The 16,791-nt window shown below is 46.7% G+C and overlaps 1 protein-coding gene across 1 annotated transcript in view; it reads right to left on the bottom strand.

Annotated features, from left to right (window-relative positions):
* TMEM260 (transmembrane protein 260) overlaps positions 1–16,791 on the bottom strand; it is a 57,922-nt gene that overhangs the window by 7,333 nt on the left and 33,798 nt on the right. Inside the window, exons 4-9 of the mRNA XM_066624281.1 lie at positions 11,739–11,916; positions 9,975–10,088; positions 6,745–6,924; positions 5,535–5,575; positions 3,564–3,647; positions 1,074–1,191 (exon numbers count right to left, since the gene is read on the bottom strand). Of these exons, the coding sequence (XP_066480378.1) occupies positions 1,074–1,191; positions 3,564–3,647; positions 5,535–5,575; positions 6,745–6,924; positions 9,975–10,088; positions 11,739–11,916 (715 nt within the window). The remainder of the gene's footprint in view (positions 1–1,073; positions 1,192–3,563; positions 3,648–5,534; positions 5,576–6,744; positions 6,925–9,974; positions 10,089–11,738; positions 11,917–16,791) is intronic.

The raw sequence follows: 16,791 nt of genomic DNA, 5'->3' as shown, positions 1-16,791 counted from the left end.
TGAAGGGAGCTGCCTGTCTCCCTCTCGCAGCCCCCCGCAGTCCCCCCAGCCTGCACCAGCACCAAGCAAACTTTTCCCCCTTCACAAACGGACCTCCCACCTTCCTCCCTCTCTGCCAGCAACCCCAACAAGCAAAAGTAGTAGCGCCCGCCTCCAACCATTATCTGGTGTGCTCCCTGGGGCATTTGGTGGGCCGCTGTGAGATACAGGAAGCTGGACTAGATGGGCCTATGGCCTGATCCAGTGGGGCTGTTCTTATGTTCTTATGTTCAACACTGAGCACTCACAGCCCAATCGGATCCACACTGTCCTGGGAGTAAGCCCCACTGACTCTATGGGACTTACTGCCGAGTAGACATGCTCTCCAGCTGCATTCAATCATCCTCGAGACTTCTCCCCTGCAGTGCCAGCTCCAGACCCCAAGCACACTCACAGCCCAATCGGATCCACACTTTCCTGGGAGTAAACCCCACTGGGTCTGATGGGATTTACTGCTGAGTAGACATGCTTTCCAGCGGCATTCAAACTTCCCGCAATTTCTCCCTTGCAGCGCCCGCCCCCCAGCACACGCAAGCAATAGACCCACAGTTTCCGGTCCCTCCTCAGTGCCTGCCCCCACCTCCCAAGCCAAACTCAAGCAGGACAAACAGACCCAGGACTTCTCTCCCCCATCCAACACCTGCACTCAGCTGCAGCCTCCCCAACCTAATGGGAGTGTTGCTGACGGGCAGGGCTCCTGCTCTCCTGTGAGTGCTTAGCCTTTCCTTGCTGTTGCTGCGAAAGGGCAGCGAAGGCTCCGGTGGGTCTCTAGCAGGCCAAGTGCCCATTGGAGATGGGGGGGCTCCCTGGGGGAACGGATTGGGGCCGTCTACGGGCCGCAAGTGGCCCGGGGTTTGGGCAGCCCTGCTTTAAACAATGGTTCCTACCATATTGTATGTGACAGCAAAGCAGATGAATTGGTCAAAAGGTTCAGTTTTCTAACAAATTCAGGAACGTTCCTCATAAATCGTAGACTTTTATTTGAAGAACTGTCTCTGACTCTGAAGTAACCGGGCAAGCAAAAACAAACTTACCACTCCCTTAAACAGAGGCTTGGAAATATCCAGATTTGCCCTCCAAGCAAAGAAAAATGAATATGTCAAAAGTATCCAAGAAAAGAGCCACACCAACTGGGGCTTCTCCACCTTCTGCCTGGAAGAAGCAGAGAGAACAGAAAAATGGTGTTTACCGGTGGTGTAGCTGGTGGGGGGGTGAAGCACCCAGTCTATCAGGGGTCAACTAGCCCCTCCCTTCGGAGCCATTTCTGGCATGGGGAGCAAAACGGAGCCGTACTGCCAGCCCCCGGCAGACTGGGTGCTCCGCCCCCCCAGCTATGCCACCGGTGTTTACAGCAATCTGGTAACACACACACACACACACGCACAGATAAGCTGTATTCTCACTGAGGCTCCTTCCCCTCCAGCTGCAGAACATACAGTGCGTTCCACTTATTCTGTTAGATTTAGAAGCTGCATGACACATTTCACAAGTGAGGTGGCATTCAAGGCGACTGGTGCAAGCCAGAATAGATGGGCAGTGGGGCCAGTTTGCATGGGCCTGTGGTTTTGAGGAAGCCTACTCCAAGTCTACTCCAAGAGTTAAGGGGCATCCTTTATTAATGGGCACCCTAAATATTAAAATTTTAAAGAAGATTAATACAGATAAAGTATAAGCAAATAAATGCAGGTAACAGAAACCAACTCTGTGCTAAATTTAAGTGACAATTCATGGAAAACAAGGGGGTACAGAAAAAATTTGATGTTGAATAATTGGATGTTTCTGCCTTTGATGAGGTTTATGAATTGCAATGTTGGACAATCATAAGGTTCTCAGTGTGTGGAGATTCCTATGGTTATCTGTTTAACATGGGTTAATGGCTTGTTGAAATATTCTGTAGATAACCCAAGACAACAAAACTCTAATCCCACACTGGTGGGTTGCGATTCACAAGCCTGGGAAGCACTGGCCAATGCCTCTTTTAGCGGCGGGGAGGGGGTCAATGGTGAGATGGAAAATAGAAACAATAATAGCAAAACATCAATATCAATGAACATCCAATAACAATATATCAATAATATTCCAATCACAACTAGTTTCAAAGTACTATACCAACATTTCAATAGCACCTTCATTAAAAAAAATACAATGTAAGTTTTTAAAAATCAATAAAACCAAAAATTCTATAGACCAAGATTCTCAAACTTCAGGATCCACTTTGTCGTCCATGGTGGGTGCCAGGCCTGCCGTGATCAGGAAGCTGCAGGGCAATATGGCGTGTGCCCCAGAAGCTGTTTCCGAGTCATGCTTGGCTCGTGATCCGTGTCATTTTATGCATTGCACCGCATCACTTCCGCAAGGCATTCTGGGAGTGGAGTGGCTCCCAATTCGTGCATCCTATTCCCCTGCAGCTTCCAGGTCACAGCAGGCCCTCAATCTGCCCAAAATTGCTGCTATAGACTTTAAAAGGTCAACAGACACTGACGCTTATGTTGTGATATATACAACACAGATTGGCTACTTATGGTCAAAGTCAGAGGCAGACTAAATGAGACTAAATGACTCCAGGCAAATGAGATTAAACTCCAATCAAACAAACTGGCTTTTAGTGTAAATGAACAAACCAGGACAAAACAAGAGTCTTTATGAGGGCATGTAATATGACGCAACATAATAAACAACATGTTTTTATTAAACATTTTTTGTAATTGTGGAAATTTTTTGGAAATTGTGAACATTCAGCTCATGGAACAGCATGAATGTATATAGCATTTACGTTCCATGTCATGGAGAAATTACCTTCTGTCCAGTAACTACCGGTCCTTGCTTAAGGAAGTTCAAAGCAATTTGTCTTCAATGCTTTTACTTACACAATTATACCAAGAGCCAAACAGAAATCTGTGCAATGCAATCCAGTACGCATCTGAAACATGCTTCAAGGGAGTACACCTGATTGTATGTAGTGGGACTTCTGCGTAAATCAGGTGTACTCCCTTGAAGCCTGTTTCAGATTGCAGTTGAAATTTCACAATTTTTTCCCCTAAGGAAATATGAATTCTGTGGTGCAAAAAGGCATGTGATCTGCCCAATTAGAGGTTTTGGACTCTGCTCCTAGGTACTAAAAAGCCTCTATTCCGTTGTTGTATTTTGGTTTAGCACAACAGGCAACAAAAAACAAGGAGATTATCTAGTGAGAAGCACACAAGATTTATGGGTTGCCTTTGCATTGGCAAGCCATACTGAAAGGTAGGTAAGGTTGTGGTTAAAGAGATCGACCGGGGCAGAACCTGATTCAAATCTCACTTCTCCCAGGAATTCAGAATATGAGGATTAAAAAAAATGACCCACCATGCAAGGTTGTTGTACAGTTTACAACAAGAGGACATGTTAGATGCTCCAGCCTAAAACACTATATACATCCTAATAATATTATGAAGTTGTGCAAGACTGGGAATTAGTGGTACACAAAGCAAGGTAACGCTTCTAACCATTTCTCAGAGAGTAAGGCTAAAACTAAACCCCACTACCTTGTTAGAGAGAACAGCAATGCTGCAATCGCAAGGGCCGGGACCAGGAGTGAAAGCTCCGCCTTTGTATGTGTCACTTGAAAACTGTGAAGACATCAATGTGCAAAGAAGAGAGGTGATGAATAAACGAAGATTCATCTACTGCTGAAGATAACAAGAAGTTATAATAAGATAAGAACAGTAACTTTCAATGCTTCTCTTCACATGGCACACTGACCTCTATTATGGTCTTTGCCTCCTGTGATCTAACTTCTGGCTTCTATGAGACTCTTCCAGGTTCTGCAGCTCTTTTTCTAGGGCAATTGTCTGTAGTAACAAATTGTCTGTTCCTCTGCTAGCAGGCTCTGCTTGCAGAGAAAGACGGACAGACATTTTGTTACTATAAGCAGCTGTCCTAGAAACAGAGCCATAGAACCCAGAAAAGTGTTGTCTTTTGTGCTCCCTGAACCACATGGTGGGCCACTGTGAGATGCAGGAAGCTGGACTAGACGAGCCTTTGGCCTGATCCAGCGGGACTCTTCTTATGTTTCAGTAATTTTCAACTGCTATGCTCCAAACTCCGGCGGCACAACTGCAGACCTTTTCCATCACATCAATGCGCCAGAGCACATGGGTTGAAAATCACTGGATTAGAAAGCACCATTTGGGCAATAGCAAAAACCTCCCTCTTCTTTTGTAGCCTCCCTCTGTATTGACCTGTCTAGCCTAAAATAGACACCGGACAGCCACGCATAGTTTGGAGAGCCCAGGCTCTTCTTGAAGGACTTTCCCTTATGAGAGCAACCTCTACTGCCTTAGCACCAAAAGCATCATGCTAGGCACCAGTGACTCTCCCAAAGCTTCACTTCAGACTTTCACGCTGTCCTGGTTCCCTATCCAGCACTATGAAGTTCATCTGTGGGAGCCCTCCAGCCTTACCAGTGTAAGCCCCACCCAGGAAACCATTAAATCCAAAGCACCTGCAACTAGGAACTCTGGGAAAGAAATCAGGATGCCCCATTCTGAAGATGGGACTCTTGGTTGCAGTTCAGTAGCAGAGCAGAGGCTCTGCACGTAGAACGGTGGTTCCAAACTAACTGTAGAGATGGAAGCACTTGAGAGAGCCAGGAAGAAGCCGCCACTGGGGATATCCTGCAGCACCTCCGTGAGTGCAGTTTGGGAATCACAGATGGAGAAGGTCCCAGGGAGCCAAAGCAGGGGTGAGAAAGCCCTGGAGAGCTGATGCCAATCAGTGGTCCAACTCAAAATCACGCAGATGGATAGAAACCACATCTTTTGCTTTGTGAATGTTTGTTAAGAACATAAGAACAGCCCCACTGGATCAGGCCATGGGCCCATCTAGTCCAGCTTCCTGTAACTCACAGCGGCCCACCAAATGCCCCAGGGAGCACACCAGGTAACAAGAGACCTCATCCTGGTGCCCTCCCTTGCATCTGGCATTCTGACTTAACCCATTTCTAAGATCAGGAGGTTGCACATACACATCATAGCTTGTAACCCATAATGGATTTTTCCTCCAGAAACCTGTCCAATCCCCTTTAAAAGGCGTCCAGGCTAGACGCCATCACCACATCCTGTGGCAAGGAGTTCCACAGACCGACCACACGCTGAGTAAAGAAATATTTTCTTTTGTCTGTTCTAACTCTCCCAACACTCAATTTTAGTGGATGTTCCCTGGTTCTGGTGTTATGTGAGAGTGTAAAGAGCATCTCCCTATCCACTCTGTCCATCCCCTGCATAATTTTGTATGTCTCAATCATGTCCCCCCTCAGGCGTCTCTTTTCTAGGCTGAAGAGGCCCAAACGCCGTAGCCTTTCCTCATAAGGAAGGTGCCCCAGCCCCAGTGTATAAATATTCCTAATAGCAGTAATGAAGATGGTGATGGTGATGATGATGATGAATTCTGAAGACTGAGTTAAGAACTCTTAAGCAACACTCAGAAACTAACCCATACAACTTGCATTCACTTACAGCAACATATCAGTCATACTAGATCCATTTTCTGATTTTGCCTGGACAGAAGAAAAGAAACACACACGTTTGAACTGCATATATTTGAAGATACAGCTCCCCTTTGATGACTAGAATGGATCAAAGCCCCCATATTGCAATGGCCCTCTCATGGTTGTGATCCCCAAATTACCACCCATGCCCACAGGAGCCAGCAATTCCAGCTCATTTCAGAGCAGCTGTGGATATCTGCCTGCCTCTACAAAAACAGCAGCCTCTGTTGTTCATTAAGCCATTTGTGTGACAAATATAGTTCATTTCAAGCCAATATTTTATTAATGTCAATAAAACTATAGGTTTACTAAGATTACCTTTATACAAACTGCCAAAGTGTTCAATCAGCTACCCATTTTTTTTTGAAAGCCCTGCTTGTAACACTACAAGAAGGTGCACAAAGGAAGCTGAAATGATCGTTTGGTTGTGACCCACAGTGTTTCTCATCTGCCATAAATAACACAAAGCTCCTCTGGATCACAATAATAAAAGCAATGGAATAGGAGCAGGCAGACACAGGCTCAAACTGCTGATGAGCCATGACACTCCCAGGGTGACCCTGGGGTCAGTCAGTCAGTCAGTCTCTCGCAGTGAGGGACTACCTCATAGGATTTCTGTGAAGATAAATGGAGGGGGAACCATTTAAGCCACCTTGATTGCACAAAGATGTTTTAAGTGATGCTGGTAACTTACTGGACTCAAATGTTGCATGCTATTAAGAGCCAAGTATTACTCTGACATGGTGCAACGGCCATTACCTTCTGGACATCCCCGTGGCTCAGGCCTTTCACTGAAGTGAAGAGGGCAGTCTGCACACACAGGGCTTAATGAGTGCACACTCTGAACTCCGACAAGGCTCCAGCTCAGAGCACACAACTACAACTGTGCAGCACCCATCTGCACACTCATTTTCACTTCTGAACGAAATTATGTCTAAGCGGCATGAAGGTGGATTAAATTATTTCTCCAGCTGCCAAGTGATTTTTAGCTATCCTAAGGAACAAGCATGAGAGCTATTAAACTGCTATCGACAAACACAAAATTGCAATAATTTTAAACCTGCCTCTAGGATACTGACCCATGTGTGCATTTAAAAAAAAATCGCACTGGACAGATTCAGTGGTTAGAAAGCAAAAAATAAAGGAAGAAGCGTTCTGAAGGAGAGAGCCCAAGTTACCAGAGCGAACGTTCCATATTCTTCCCTGAGAAGATGGGTCACAAATCCTTTAACAGTTGTCTGGTCTCCCCAGGTCCAGCGCGCTTTGTTGAGGTAGGAAGAGGCAGGCAGGTAGAGATAAGGCAGGCAGCCAGCCAAGAAGCAGAAAGTCAGCTCCAGCATGTGGCCCAGGGTCAATTCCTACACCAAACACAAGTCACAAAGTGCAACAATGATTATTTCAGTTGAATCATGCCGGAACTTCAAGATCGGACATCAAGGGGGAAAAAGGATATCTATAAATATTGGCACACAAGAGCTGATCTCTCAATTTGCAGTTTTAAGTCCCTGCAAAATGCGATGTTAAAACGGCACGATTTCTGTGGATTACTTGGGGAGACGACATCGCTCTGATCTCTTTTGCATGGCAGGGTGAAATTTTAAGTGAAGCGAATAATATTAGAGGTTCCCAAGGATCACATTTGTGGCATATTTTGCCATTTAAATTGCCCCATGACATGCCTGGGTAGCTGAGACGCTGCAAGGCTGAGATAAACCACTTTGCAATGATTACGAGTTGGCTGGCTTGCCAGCAGCCCACTCCCTCAATAATTAAATTAAAACCTAATGTTTTTAGCATGCTCTTCATCAATAGCCAATCTCATCATTTATTTATATCGCTATGGGGAGAGCATCACGACACACCTACGTGGAAAGATTTGGGATCCTCACTTCCATTTTGTACACAGCACAGAGTTTCATTCACACAACAGGGCTTTTCTGCTTCCCTCTTCTACCTTCCCCATCTGTTTCAGAGAGTTGGGAAGGCCCAGGACAAAATGGCATGTAACACAAAGGGAGAACAAATCTGGAGTCTGCGAACAACACAAACTACAGCAGAGGCACAAAGGATTCTTACAGTCTTGTTTTAAAAGGGTTAGACAACTTCACGGAGGCAACATCTGATCATGAAACTTGACCAGAATCTTCACGTTCAGAAGCAAAGTCTAAGAGTGGTGGTAGGGTGGAGTTTGGGCTCCTGCATTCCGCTTGTGGTCCTCCTGGAAGCTTCTTGTTAGTCATATCTGGAAACATGGCCTCTTCCAGCAAAGCTCTTCTTGTTAATGAGTGATAGCAGAATTTGCAATGCCATAGTTAAGGACTGCCAGAAAATAAAGGGCACCTTCCAGGTACTGGAGCAGGAAGAGTTTCCCCAATTGGTCAAAACAGGCACACTCTCTACCATGACAGCAGGCTACGTTTCGGTCCCATCTCCCCTTGTTCAAGGTGTACATGGAGTTACCCCCAGACTATCTTGCCCAGGTATCTTACCCCATACCTGGATACCTGGAACAGGTATCTTACCCCAGGCATCTTGCCTGGATGCCTTTAAGAGGGGATTGGACAAATTTCTGGAAAAGAAGTTCATTACGGGTTACAAGTCATAGTAGGTATGTGCAAGCTCTTGGTTTTAGAGGCAGGCTGCCTCTGATTGCCAGATGCAGGGGAGGGCACCAGGCCACAGGTTGTGTCTGTTGTCTTGTGAGCTCCCTCAGGCATTTGGTGGGCCACTGTGAGATACAGGAAGCTGGACTAGATGGGCCCTTGGCAGGGCTATTCTTATGTTCTTATCTCCCCACCCTGCAAGTGTCTCCCCAAGTGCTGCTACATCATCCTGGCTCATCGTCTGTGGCTGGGTTTGTGCTTGACTCCCAAAGGGGAAAGGTGAGCATTCTGCTCTTCCCATTGCCAGGTTGCAAGGGAGGCTTGCAAGACTCTTGGGAGCTGCTACTGAGGCTCTCACCAGATAGACTTCGCATTCTAACAGCTGGCCTCCTGTCCATACGTCCCTTGCTTATGTAATTGTGGGGCAGAATCAGGAACACGGTAGTGGCGACTTCACATCATTCCTGACCCGGCCATAACATACCACTGAGTCTGTCCAATGCTCCCAGCCTGGCTTCCAATAGGAGTACTCTCTGTGTGTATGTGTACACATTTGTCTTGTTCCACTTGTACCCCTGAAATACTGGCAATTCAAACAATAAAAACATCAATACAAAATAAAACCCAGCAGCAGAATCACAAGAATAAGCAACATGTCTAAAAATTCCAGGCACAAAAACTTCAGATATATAAGATGCAAACAGAAGAAACATAAAATACTGTACGAGCATCAAGCAAAGTCAAGAGGGAAAAAGCAAGCAAAACAGGGAAGTTTTGAAGCCTCCCTGGAAGGCTAGCAGGGAGGGCACAGTTCTTAATTCTACTGAGAGGGAGTTTCCCACCAATGGTACCACTGCAGAGAAGGCCCTGCTCCTCATCACTGCCAGCCTGGTTTTTGTCGGGGCAGCACATGCAGCAGGGTTCTCTCAGATGACCTTGGGGAAGGGAAGGAGACAGTGCCTCAAATATTCTGGTCCCATAAGAACAGCCCCACTGGATCAGGCCATAGGCCCATCTAGTCCAGCTTCCTGTATCTCACAGCAGCCCACCAAATGCCCCAGGGAGCACACCAGATATCAAGAGACCTGCACCCTGGTGCCCTCCCTTGCATCTGGCATAGCCCATTTCTAAAATCAGGAGGTTGCACATATACATCATGGCTTGTAACCCGTAATGGATTTTTCCTCCAGAAACTTGTTTAATCCCTTTTTAAAGGCATCCAGGCCAGATGCCGTCACCACATCCTATGGCAAGGAGTTCCACAGACCAACCACATGCTGAGTAAAGAAATATTTTCTTTTGTCTGTTCTAACTCTCCCAACACTCAGTTTTAGTGGATGTCCCCTGGTTCTGGTGTTATGCGAGAGTGTAAATGGCATCTCTCTGTCCACTCTGTCCATCCCCATGCCATACAGGGCTTTAAAGGTCAAAGCCAGCAACTTCAATCACGCTTGGAAACAAACTGGATGCCATTGTAGACACAGGAGCATCAGATTGAGTCAAACCTCCAAGCTCCCAAGACCACACGGGCTTCTGCATTCTGCACTAACTGCAGTTTCCAAGCAGTCTTTGGGTCAGCCACAGGTGCTACATGCCAGACAGCCCCTTCCCTCCACTGCCGATATTTAGGAAGCAAAAGCTCGGTGCATCAAAGTCAATGGCGCATTTAATGCAATGCAATGCAATTATTTTTTGCTTAGAAAGTCTGTCCAAGAGAGGGGAGGTCACTCAAAGAGGCCACCTGTGACTATTTCTGGACTCTCTCAGCCTTGTTTCCTTTTCAGGCAGCAGTCACAGATACTCACCCTCTCGCGCCACAAGCGAGAGAAAACCCAGATCACAATGCAGAGCACATAGATCACGATGGTGTGCTGGTTGCACAGGCTCAGTCCACAACAGAAGGCACCAGCTTTACAGATCTGCAAAGGGTGGAGGGAAGCGAACTTTTAATAGTCGGTCTTATAATTTGAATAGTCACAACAGTTCCGTGAGATAATACACGACTCCCTCAACCTGTTTAAACCTGGACCTGCTCTTATCATGTAGAAAGTGGAAAAAACTGTCCAATTTGAAGAGCAAAAAGCAGCAGACAGGTGCCACACACCTTGTACCTCCCTGGACTCTCCCCACGCACCCCCTGCCGGCACATACTGTTTAAGCTTCAGGTTTGTGGATCCAGAGGCATGATTCTCTCTTTGTGGGCAAGAGGTCCTGAGGCCACTGCCAGAGAAGCCTTCCAGGAAAAAGAGAGGTTGCACTTTGAGGAGCAATACTGGGAAGGGACTGTTTGGTTTCATATCCTGTTTAGGGTCCACCTAGAAGCATTTGGTGGGAAGCAAAATATGGGCCTAAGAACATAAGAACAGCCCCACTGGATCAGGCCATAGGCCCATCTAGTCCAGCTTCCTGTATCTCACAGCGGCCCACCAAATGCCCCAGGGAGCACATCAGATAACAAGAGGACCTGCAAGGCATTCTGGGAATTGTAGTTAAGAACATAAGAACAGCCCCGCTGGATCAGGCCATAGGCCCATCTAGTCCAGCTTCCTGTATCTCACAGCTGCCCACCAAATGCCCCAGGAAGCACACCTGATAACATGAGACCTGCATCCTGGTGCATCTGACATAGGCCATTTCTAAAATCAGGAGGTTGTGCATACACATCATGGTTTGTAACCCGTAATGGATTTTTCCTCCTCCAGAAACTTGTCCAATCCCCTTTTAAAGGCGTCCAGGCCAGCTGCCATCACCACATCCTGTGGCAAGGAGTTCCACGGACCAACCACACGCTGAGCAAAGAAATATTTTCTTTTGTCTGTTCTAACTCTCCCAACACTCAATTTGAGTGTATGTCCCCTGGTTCTGGTGTTCTGTGAGAGTGTAAAGAGCATCTCCCTATCCACTCTGTCCATCCCCTGCATAATTTCGTATGTCTCAATCATGTCCTTTGATGTGATCCACCAGATCTCATGAACTCCAGTGCTTTTCTTTCAGGAGTGTCAGACTAGACACACATGCCAATCTGTGCAACAAGAGACCTTCCAACCAGAAGTCACTCTCTTTTTTTTTGGGGGGGGGGAGTGCTCTAGGCAGGGTAGAAGAGACCAGAGTGGACTTTTCATATAACTGGCAAAGATCCACGTTCTCCTATTTTCATCACCCATGTGGGGAGGCAGCAGGCAGCGACCTCATCTGCAAAGGTGGTCCTCTTCCCAGAAGCTGCCATCTTTATTTCCCAGAAGACCTTGGGAACAATGCTACATAATTGTATAGTTTCAGTCCCAAAGGACTCTTCGGAAATAAAAATGGCAGCTCCAGGAACCCAGAGCAACAGTGCAACTGCAGACCTGGTGGCAGTGATGAAAAGGGAGGGAGCGGTCTTGCCCGCACCTCACCCTTGGCTCAAGCCATAAGTTCAACTGAGAAATTTCGGTTCAGCTTTAAACACACAGATCCACCACCTTCGTGTCCAGTTTGGTCCTAAGTCTACAAGAACAGGTTGTCTCAACTGAACGGGGGGGGGGGGGAGAGAAAAACACAGGGATTCCTTCTGATCCTCAGTGGATTACCTTTGATCTCTCCTTCGCGGTCGTCGCATCCTCAAAGTGCACCGACAGTGCCATCAGCAGCCCCACGAACAGATTGTTTAAGCTGAAAACCTCTGCCGCAATGGACCACTGCCATGTTAGGCGTGAGAATGAAAACATCCCCACAGCAAAGATTCCTGCGGCGTGTGTGCCAGAAAGCCTGCAAAGGCAGATAACAAGAATGTATCTTCTTCTCCAACAAGGAAAAAAAGAGAAGCAGCTGACTTCATTGTCCTTCACCACAAGCGCCCCGCCCGCACTGAAACCCAAAAATGACAGCACCAGCAAAATGCATCCTCCTGCCCCAAGATGTGAATGAGAACACCCCTTTGAAAGTTTAAAAAGGGAAATGCAGGCTGAACGAAGCCTGTTTTTCAGTGCCAGGACTCAGTAGATAAATGGATGTATGCGCAGTTTCAAACACTGTTTGCACAAGTTCTGGCTAGTCCACCTCAAAAAGGATATCGCAGACCTGGAAAGGGTCAAAGATGGGGTTTGGTATGCCTCCCCTTGCAAGGAAAGGCTCAAGAGTTTGGGTTTTAGTTTTTTTTTTTTTAAGTTGAGACATAAAATGCAACTAAGGGGGAGAGAATAAAGGTATATGAAATTACGCATGGGGCGGAGACAATGAGTACACAAACTCAGGGTCATCCAATGAAACTGACCAGCAGTAGACTCAGGAGAGGCGCAAAGAAGGACTTTCATCCACCACGTCAAGAACGTATGGAATTTGAGCAATGACTTGGAGGCCTTTGGAAGAGGAGCAGGCAGATTCATGGAGGCAAATAGGCCTATCGAGGACCATTAGTCACAATGGCAGTGCGGAACAGGAGAGGGTCACTGGCGACATGTCCGGCTTGTGAACTTCCCATTGGAAGATCAGATTGGCCACTGTGGGAAACAGAATGCTCTGGTAGACAGAGCTCCAGTCTGACCCATCAGAGTTCTTACAACCTCAAAATTGGAGAACAGAGAACACATGTTCTCAGAGGGGAGGGAGCTTAGAACTCTCTCCCTTCTTCCCCCCCCCAGCATGCCCAGACCCACCCCCCCCGAATTCCATGAAAGTTGCACATCTTGGTATGCACATTTTGGTGCACATCTATAGTACACCAATTCATGAATTCTGTGCTGTGGGGTACAAATTAACAACTAAAGAGCCTGCGAGTTCACAGCACCCAGCTGCAGAAGTGGCTCCCCATATGGTCATTGGATCATGCACTGAGTTGGCCAATCAGCCTCTGCTGGGAGAAGGTCACTTAGTCCCATCTCTGCACTGGATGCCATGGGAGGATTTGACTATTCCCAATTCAGAGAGGCAGCGGAACTGAAGCTGACCACTGGGGTATCACGTGTGTAAACTTCTGAGGATCCGTTTCTTTTACAGGGCTGAACTACACACAACTAGAGGTAAGAGAAAATGGTGATAATAAAATAAAAGTCTGCAAAGAAAATAGAACTATTTTGCTTTTTATTTATGGGCAATGACTGTGGCTGCATCTGCTGACATTATACCACCTACCTAGTACACTTTTAAAGCAATTATAACATAATTATAATGTAAATTTTGAGCAAAAATACATAACAGCTTTCTGCAGTGTTTGGAAACTATGGAAAAACACTGAACTCTGAAAAAATAAACCATTTTCTCCCACCTGTACACATTATATTAAAAGGAAAGTTTGGCCCAGTGGTTTTTGTGATACCCTTTTTGTTTTTGTTTTTCATGTAGAACAGCAGCAACCAGAGTGGAGGGGTGGGACAGCAATGAGGATGAAGACCACATCACCTTGAGAGGGATATTTAACCCTCTTTATGCTGGAGATGCTGCCATGACTTGACCTCAGTAACTGAGCTGCGGTCCTGTGTGTGTGAGAGAGAGAGAGAGCGCGCGCAGGTGACAGGCCGAGTTCTGGAATCCACCCACACCGCTACCCTGCAGTTGCGGACCTTCACAATGTTTGTATTTTCTACCTCTGCCTCTCAGGACTATAGCAAGGTCTGCATTCTTAAGGCCAGTCTATTCTCTGGAGTGCCCAGGAGTTTGTTTTGCCACACAAACTGGCCTCCTCATGTAGGGCCAGGTACTGGATCATGAGCTAGGACTTCAAAGTTGCAGGGAAGCACAAGCACAGCTTGGAGACCACACATAGTGTCAGAAACGTTCAGACACACAATGTTCAGAAGTGTGACCTCTCTCTCTCTCTCTCTCTCTCTCACACACACACACACACACACACACACACACACAATTTGCAAGCATTGTCGTCCTCACACAAGTCTAAGCTTTACCCACTGTATTAAAATTTGGTAGTGCCATTAAGTCAAGAAAAATTCCTTTGGGGGCTATAGCCATGCAGCTGACTTACACCAAGCAAGACCACTGGTCCTTCTAGCCCAATATTGCCAGCTCTCACCAGTAGGAGTTTGCTAAGCTTACAGGCAGAAGCCCTCTCCAGGGCTTGAACCTGGATCTTCTGCACGCAAAGTATGTGATCCACCACTCTGACACAGGAAGCTGTCTTCTACTACGTCTACCTATTGAACCAAATAGCTCAGTTCCAGGGACCTCAACTGGCAATAACACTCTAGATCACAGGCAGAGAGGGAGCTTAGCCAGCTCAACCCAGAGATGCTGCCAGGGATTGAACGTGGAACCTTCTATGTACAAAGGAGGGGTTCCACCACCAAGTCATGGCCCTTTCCAATGAATGGCTGCCATTCATGAGTCACATGCTTAAAGCAACATCTAGTTGGACCACAAGAAGGCTAAAAACTCTGAAACTTAAGGTCAGGTCTTAAGACCTGGAAACCCCATAGTGCCGCCTGACAACAAAGCCAGGAATAAAGATGTCTTGCCCACCTGCCTACTCACCCACCCCCAGGCCCAAGTCTGCAGAAGCCAGCCCCTCCTCACGCACATGTACTTCATTTAGCAGCAAGCATCACTCTGCCTTCTTTCACTATAACCAAAACTGCTTTTAAAAAAGACTTCAGTCTTTTAGTTGCTCTACATATTTTGTTTCGTTTTACATTCTCTAAATCAAACTATTTGTACTGGTTCAGACCTGGTTCCCAGATGAGGTCAGGAAATTTGCAATCAGTTGAGTATTTGTTATTTATATATTTTATTTTAAAAGGTCTTCTCTACTCTGTTTTATGGGCCTGTCAGAGCAACTACACATAACTGTGTACACATAACTTGCTGAGGGAGAGTCAGCATGGCTTCTGTAAGGGTAAGTCTTGCCTCACAAACCTTATAGAATTCTTTGAAAAGGTCAACAGGCATGTGGATGCGGGAGAACCCATGGACATTATATATCTGGACTTTCAGAAGGCGTTTGACACGGTCCCTCACCAAAGGCTACTGAAAAAACTCCACAGTCAGGGAATTAGAGGACAGGTCCTCTCCTGGATTGAGAACTGGTTGGAGGGCAGGAAGCAGAGAGTGGGTGTCAATGGGCAATTTTCACAATGGAGAGAGGTGAAAAGCGGTGTGCCCCAAGGATCTGTCCTGGGACCGGTGCTTTTCAACCTCTTCATAAATGACCTGGAGACAGGGTTGAGCAGTGAAGTGGCTAAGTTTGCAGACGACACCAAACTTTTCCGAGTGTTGAAGACCAGAAGTGATTGTGAGGAGCTCCAGAAGGATCTCTCCAGACTGGCAGAATGGGCAGCAAAATGGCAGATGCGCTTCAATGTCAGTAAGTGTAAAGTCATGCACATTGGGGCAAAAAATCAAAACTTTAGATATAGGCTGATGGGTTCTGAGCTGTCTGTGACAGATCAGGAGAGAGATCTTGGGGTGGTGGTGGACAGGTCGATGAAAGTGTCGACCCAATGTGCGGCGGCAGTGAAGAAGGCCAATTCTATGCTTGGGATCATTAGGAAGGGTATTGAGAACAAAACGGTTAGTATTATAATGCCGTTGTACAAATCTATGTTAAGGCCACACCTGGAGTATTGTGTCCAGTTCTGGTCGCCGCATCTCAAAAAAGACATAGTGGAAATGGAAAAGGTGCAAAAGAGAGCGACTAAGATGATTACGGGACTGGGGCACCTTCCTTATGAGGAAAGGCTACGGCGTTTGGGCCTCTTCAGCCTAGAAAAGAGACGCTTGAGGGGGGACATGATTGAGACATACAAAATTATGCAGGGGATGGACAGAGTGGATAGGGAGATGCTCTTTACACTCTCACATAATACCAGAACCAGGGGACATCCACTAAAATTGAGTGTTGGGCGGGTTAGGACAGACAAAAGAAAATATTTCTTTACTCAGCGCGTGGTCGGTCTGTGGAACTCCTTGCCACAGGATGTGGTGCTGGCGTCTGGCCTGGACGCCTTTGAAAGGGGATTGGACGAGTTTCTGGAGGAGAGATCCATTATGGGGTACGGGCCGTGGTGTGTATGCGCAACCTCCTGATTTTGGGAATGGGTTGAGTCAGAATGCCAGATGTAGGGGAGAGCGCCAGGATGAGGTCTCTTGTTGTCTGGTGTGCTCCCTGGGGCATTTGGTGGGCCGCTGTGAGATACAGGAAGCTGGACTAGATGGGCCTGTGGCCTGATCCAGTGGGGCTGTTCTTATGTTCTTATGTTCTTAACTGAATCGTAATAATTTTTTTAAAAAGATTTTTTCTTCTTTGAAAAGAAAAAAGATGAAGTGCAATATGAGTGAGATTAAAAACAGCACTGGAGAAAGATTCCAAGCAAAAGGCCTAAAACAGGGGTGCTCACACTTTTTTGGCTCGAGAGCTACTTTGAAACCCAGCAAGGCCCGGAGATCTACCAGAGTTTTTTTTACAATGTTCGCGCCATCATAACATATAACATTTATGTGTACAATGTATGTTGGTGTACCTTGAGCCCCACTGAGTATAACAGGACTTACTCCTGAGTAGACATGCCTAGGATTAGGCTGTGAGGCTGCAATCCTAGCCACACTTACCTGGGAGTAAGCCCCATTGAGTACAATGGGCCTTACTCCCGGCGTTTCCTCCCAGAGGCACCTGAAGGGGGGGGTCGGCACTCCGCG

Source organism: Tiliqua scincoides, chromosome 1 (genome assembly GCF_035046505.1).
Source record: "Tiliqua scincoides isolate rTilSci1 chromosome 1, rTilSci1.hap2, whole genome shotgun sequence".
NCBI lineage: Eukaryota > Metazoa > Chordata > Lepidosauria > Squamata > Scincidae > Tiliqua > Tiliqua scincoides.
Note: the sequence above shows the minus strand (reverse complement) of the source record. Positions and strands in the feature narration are given on the sequence as shown.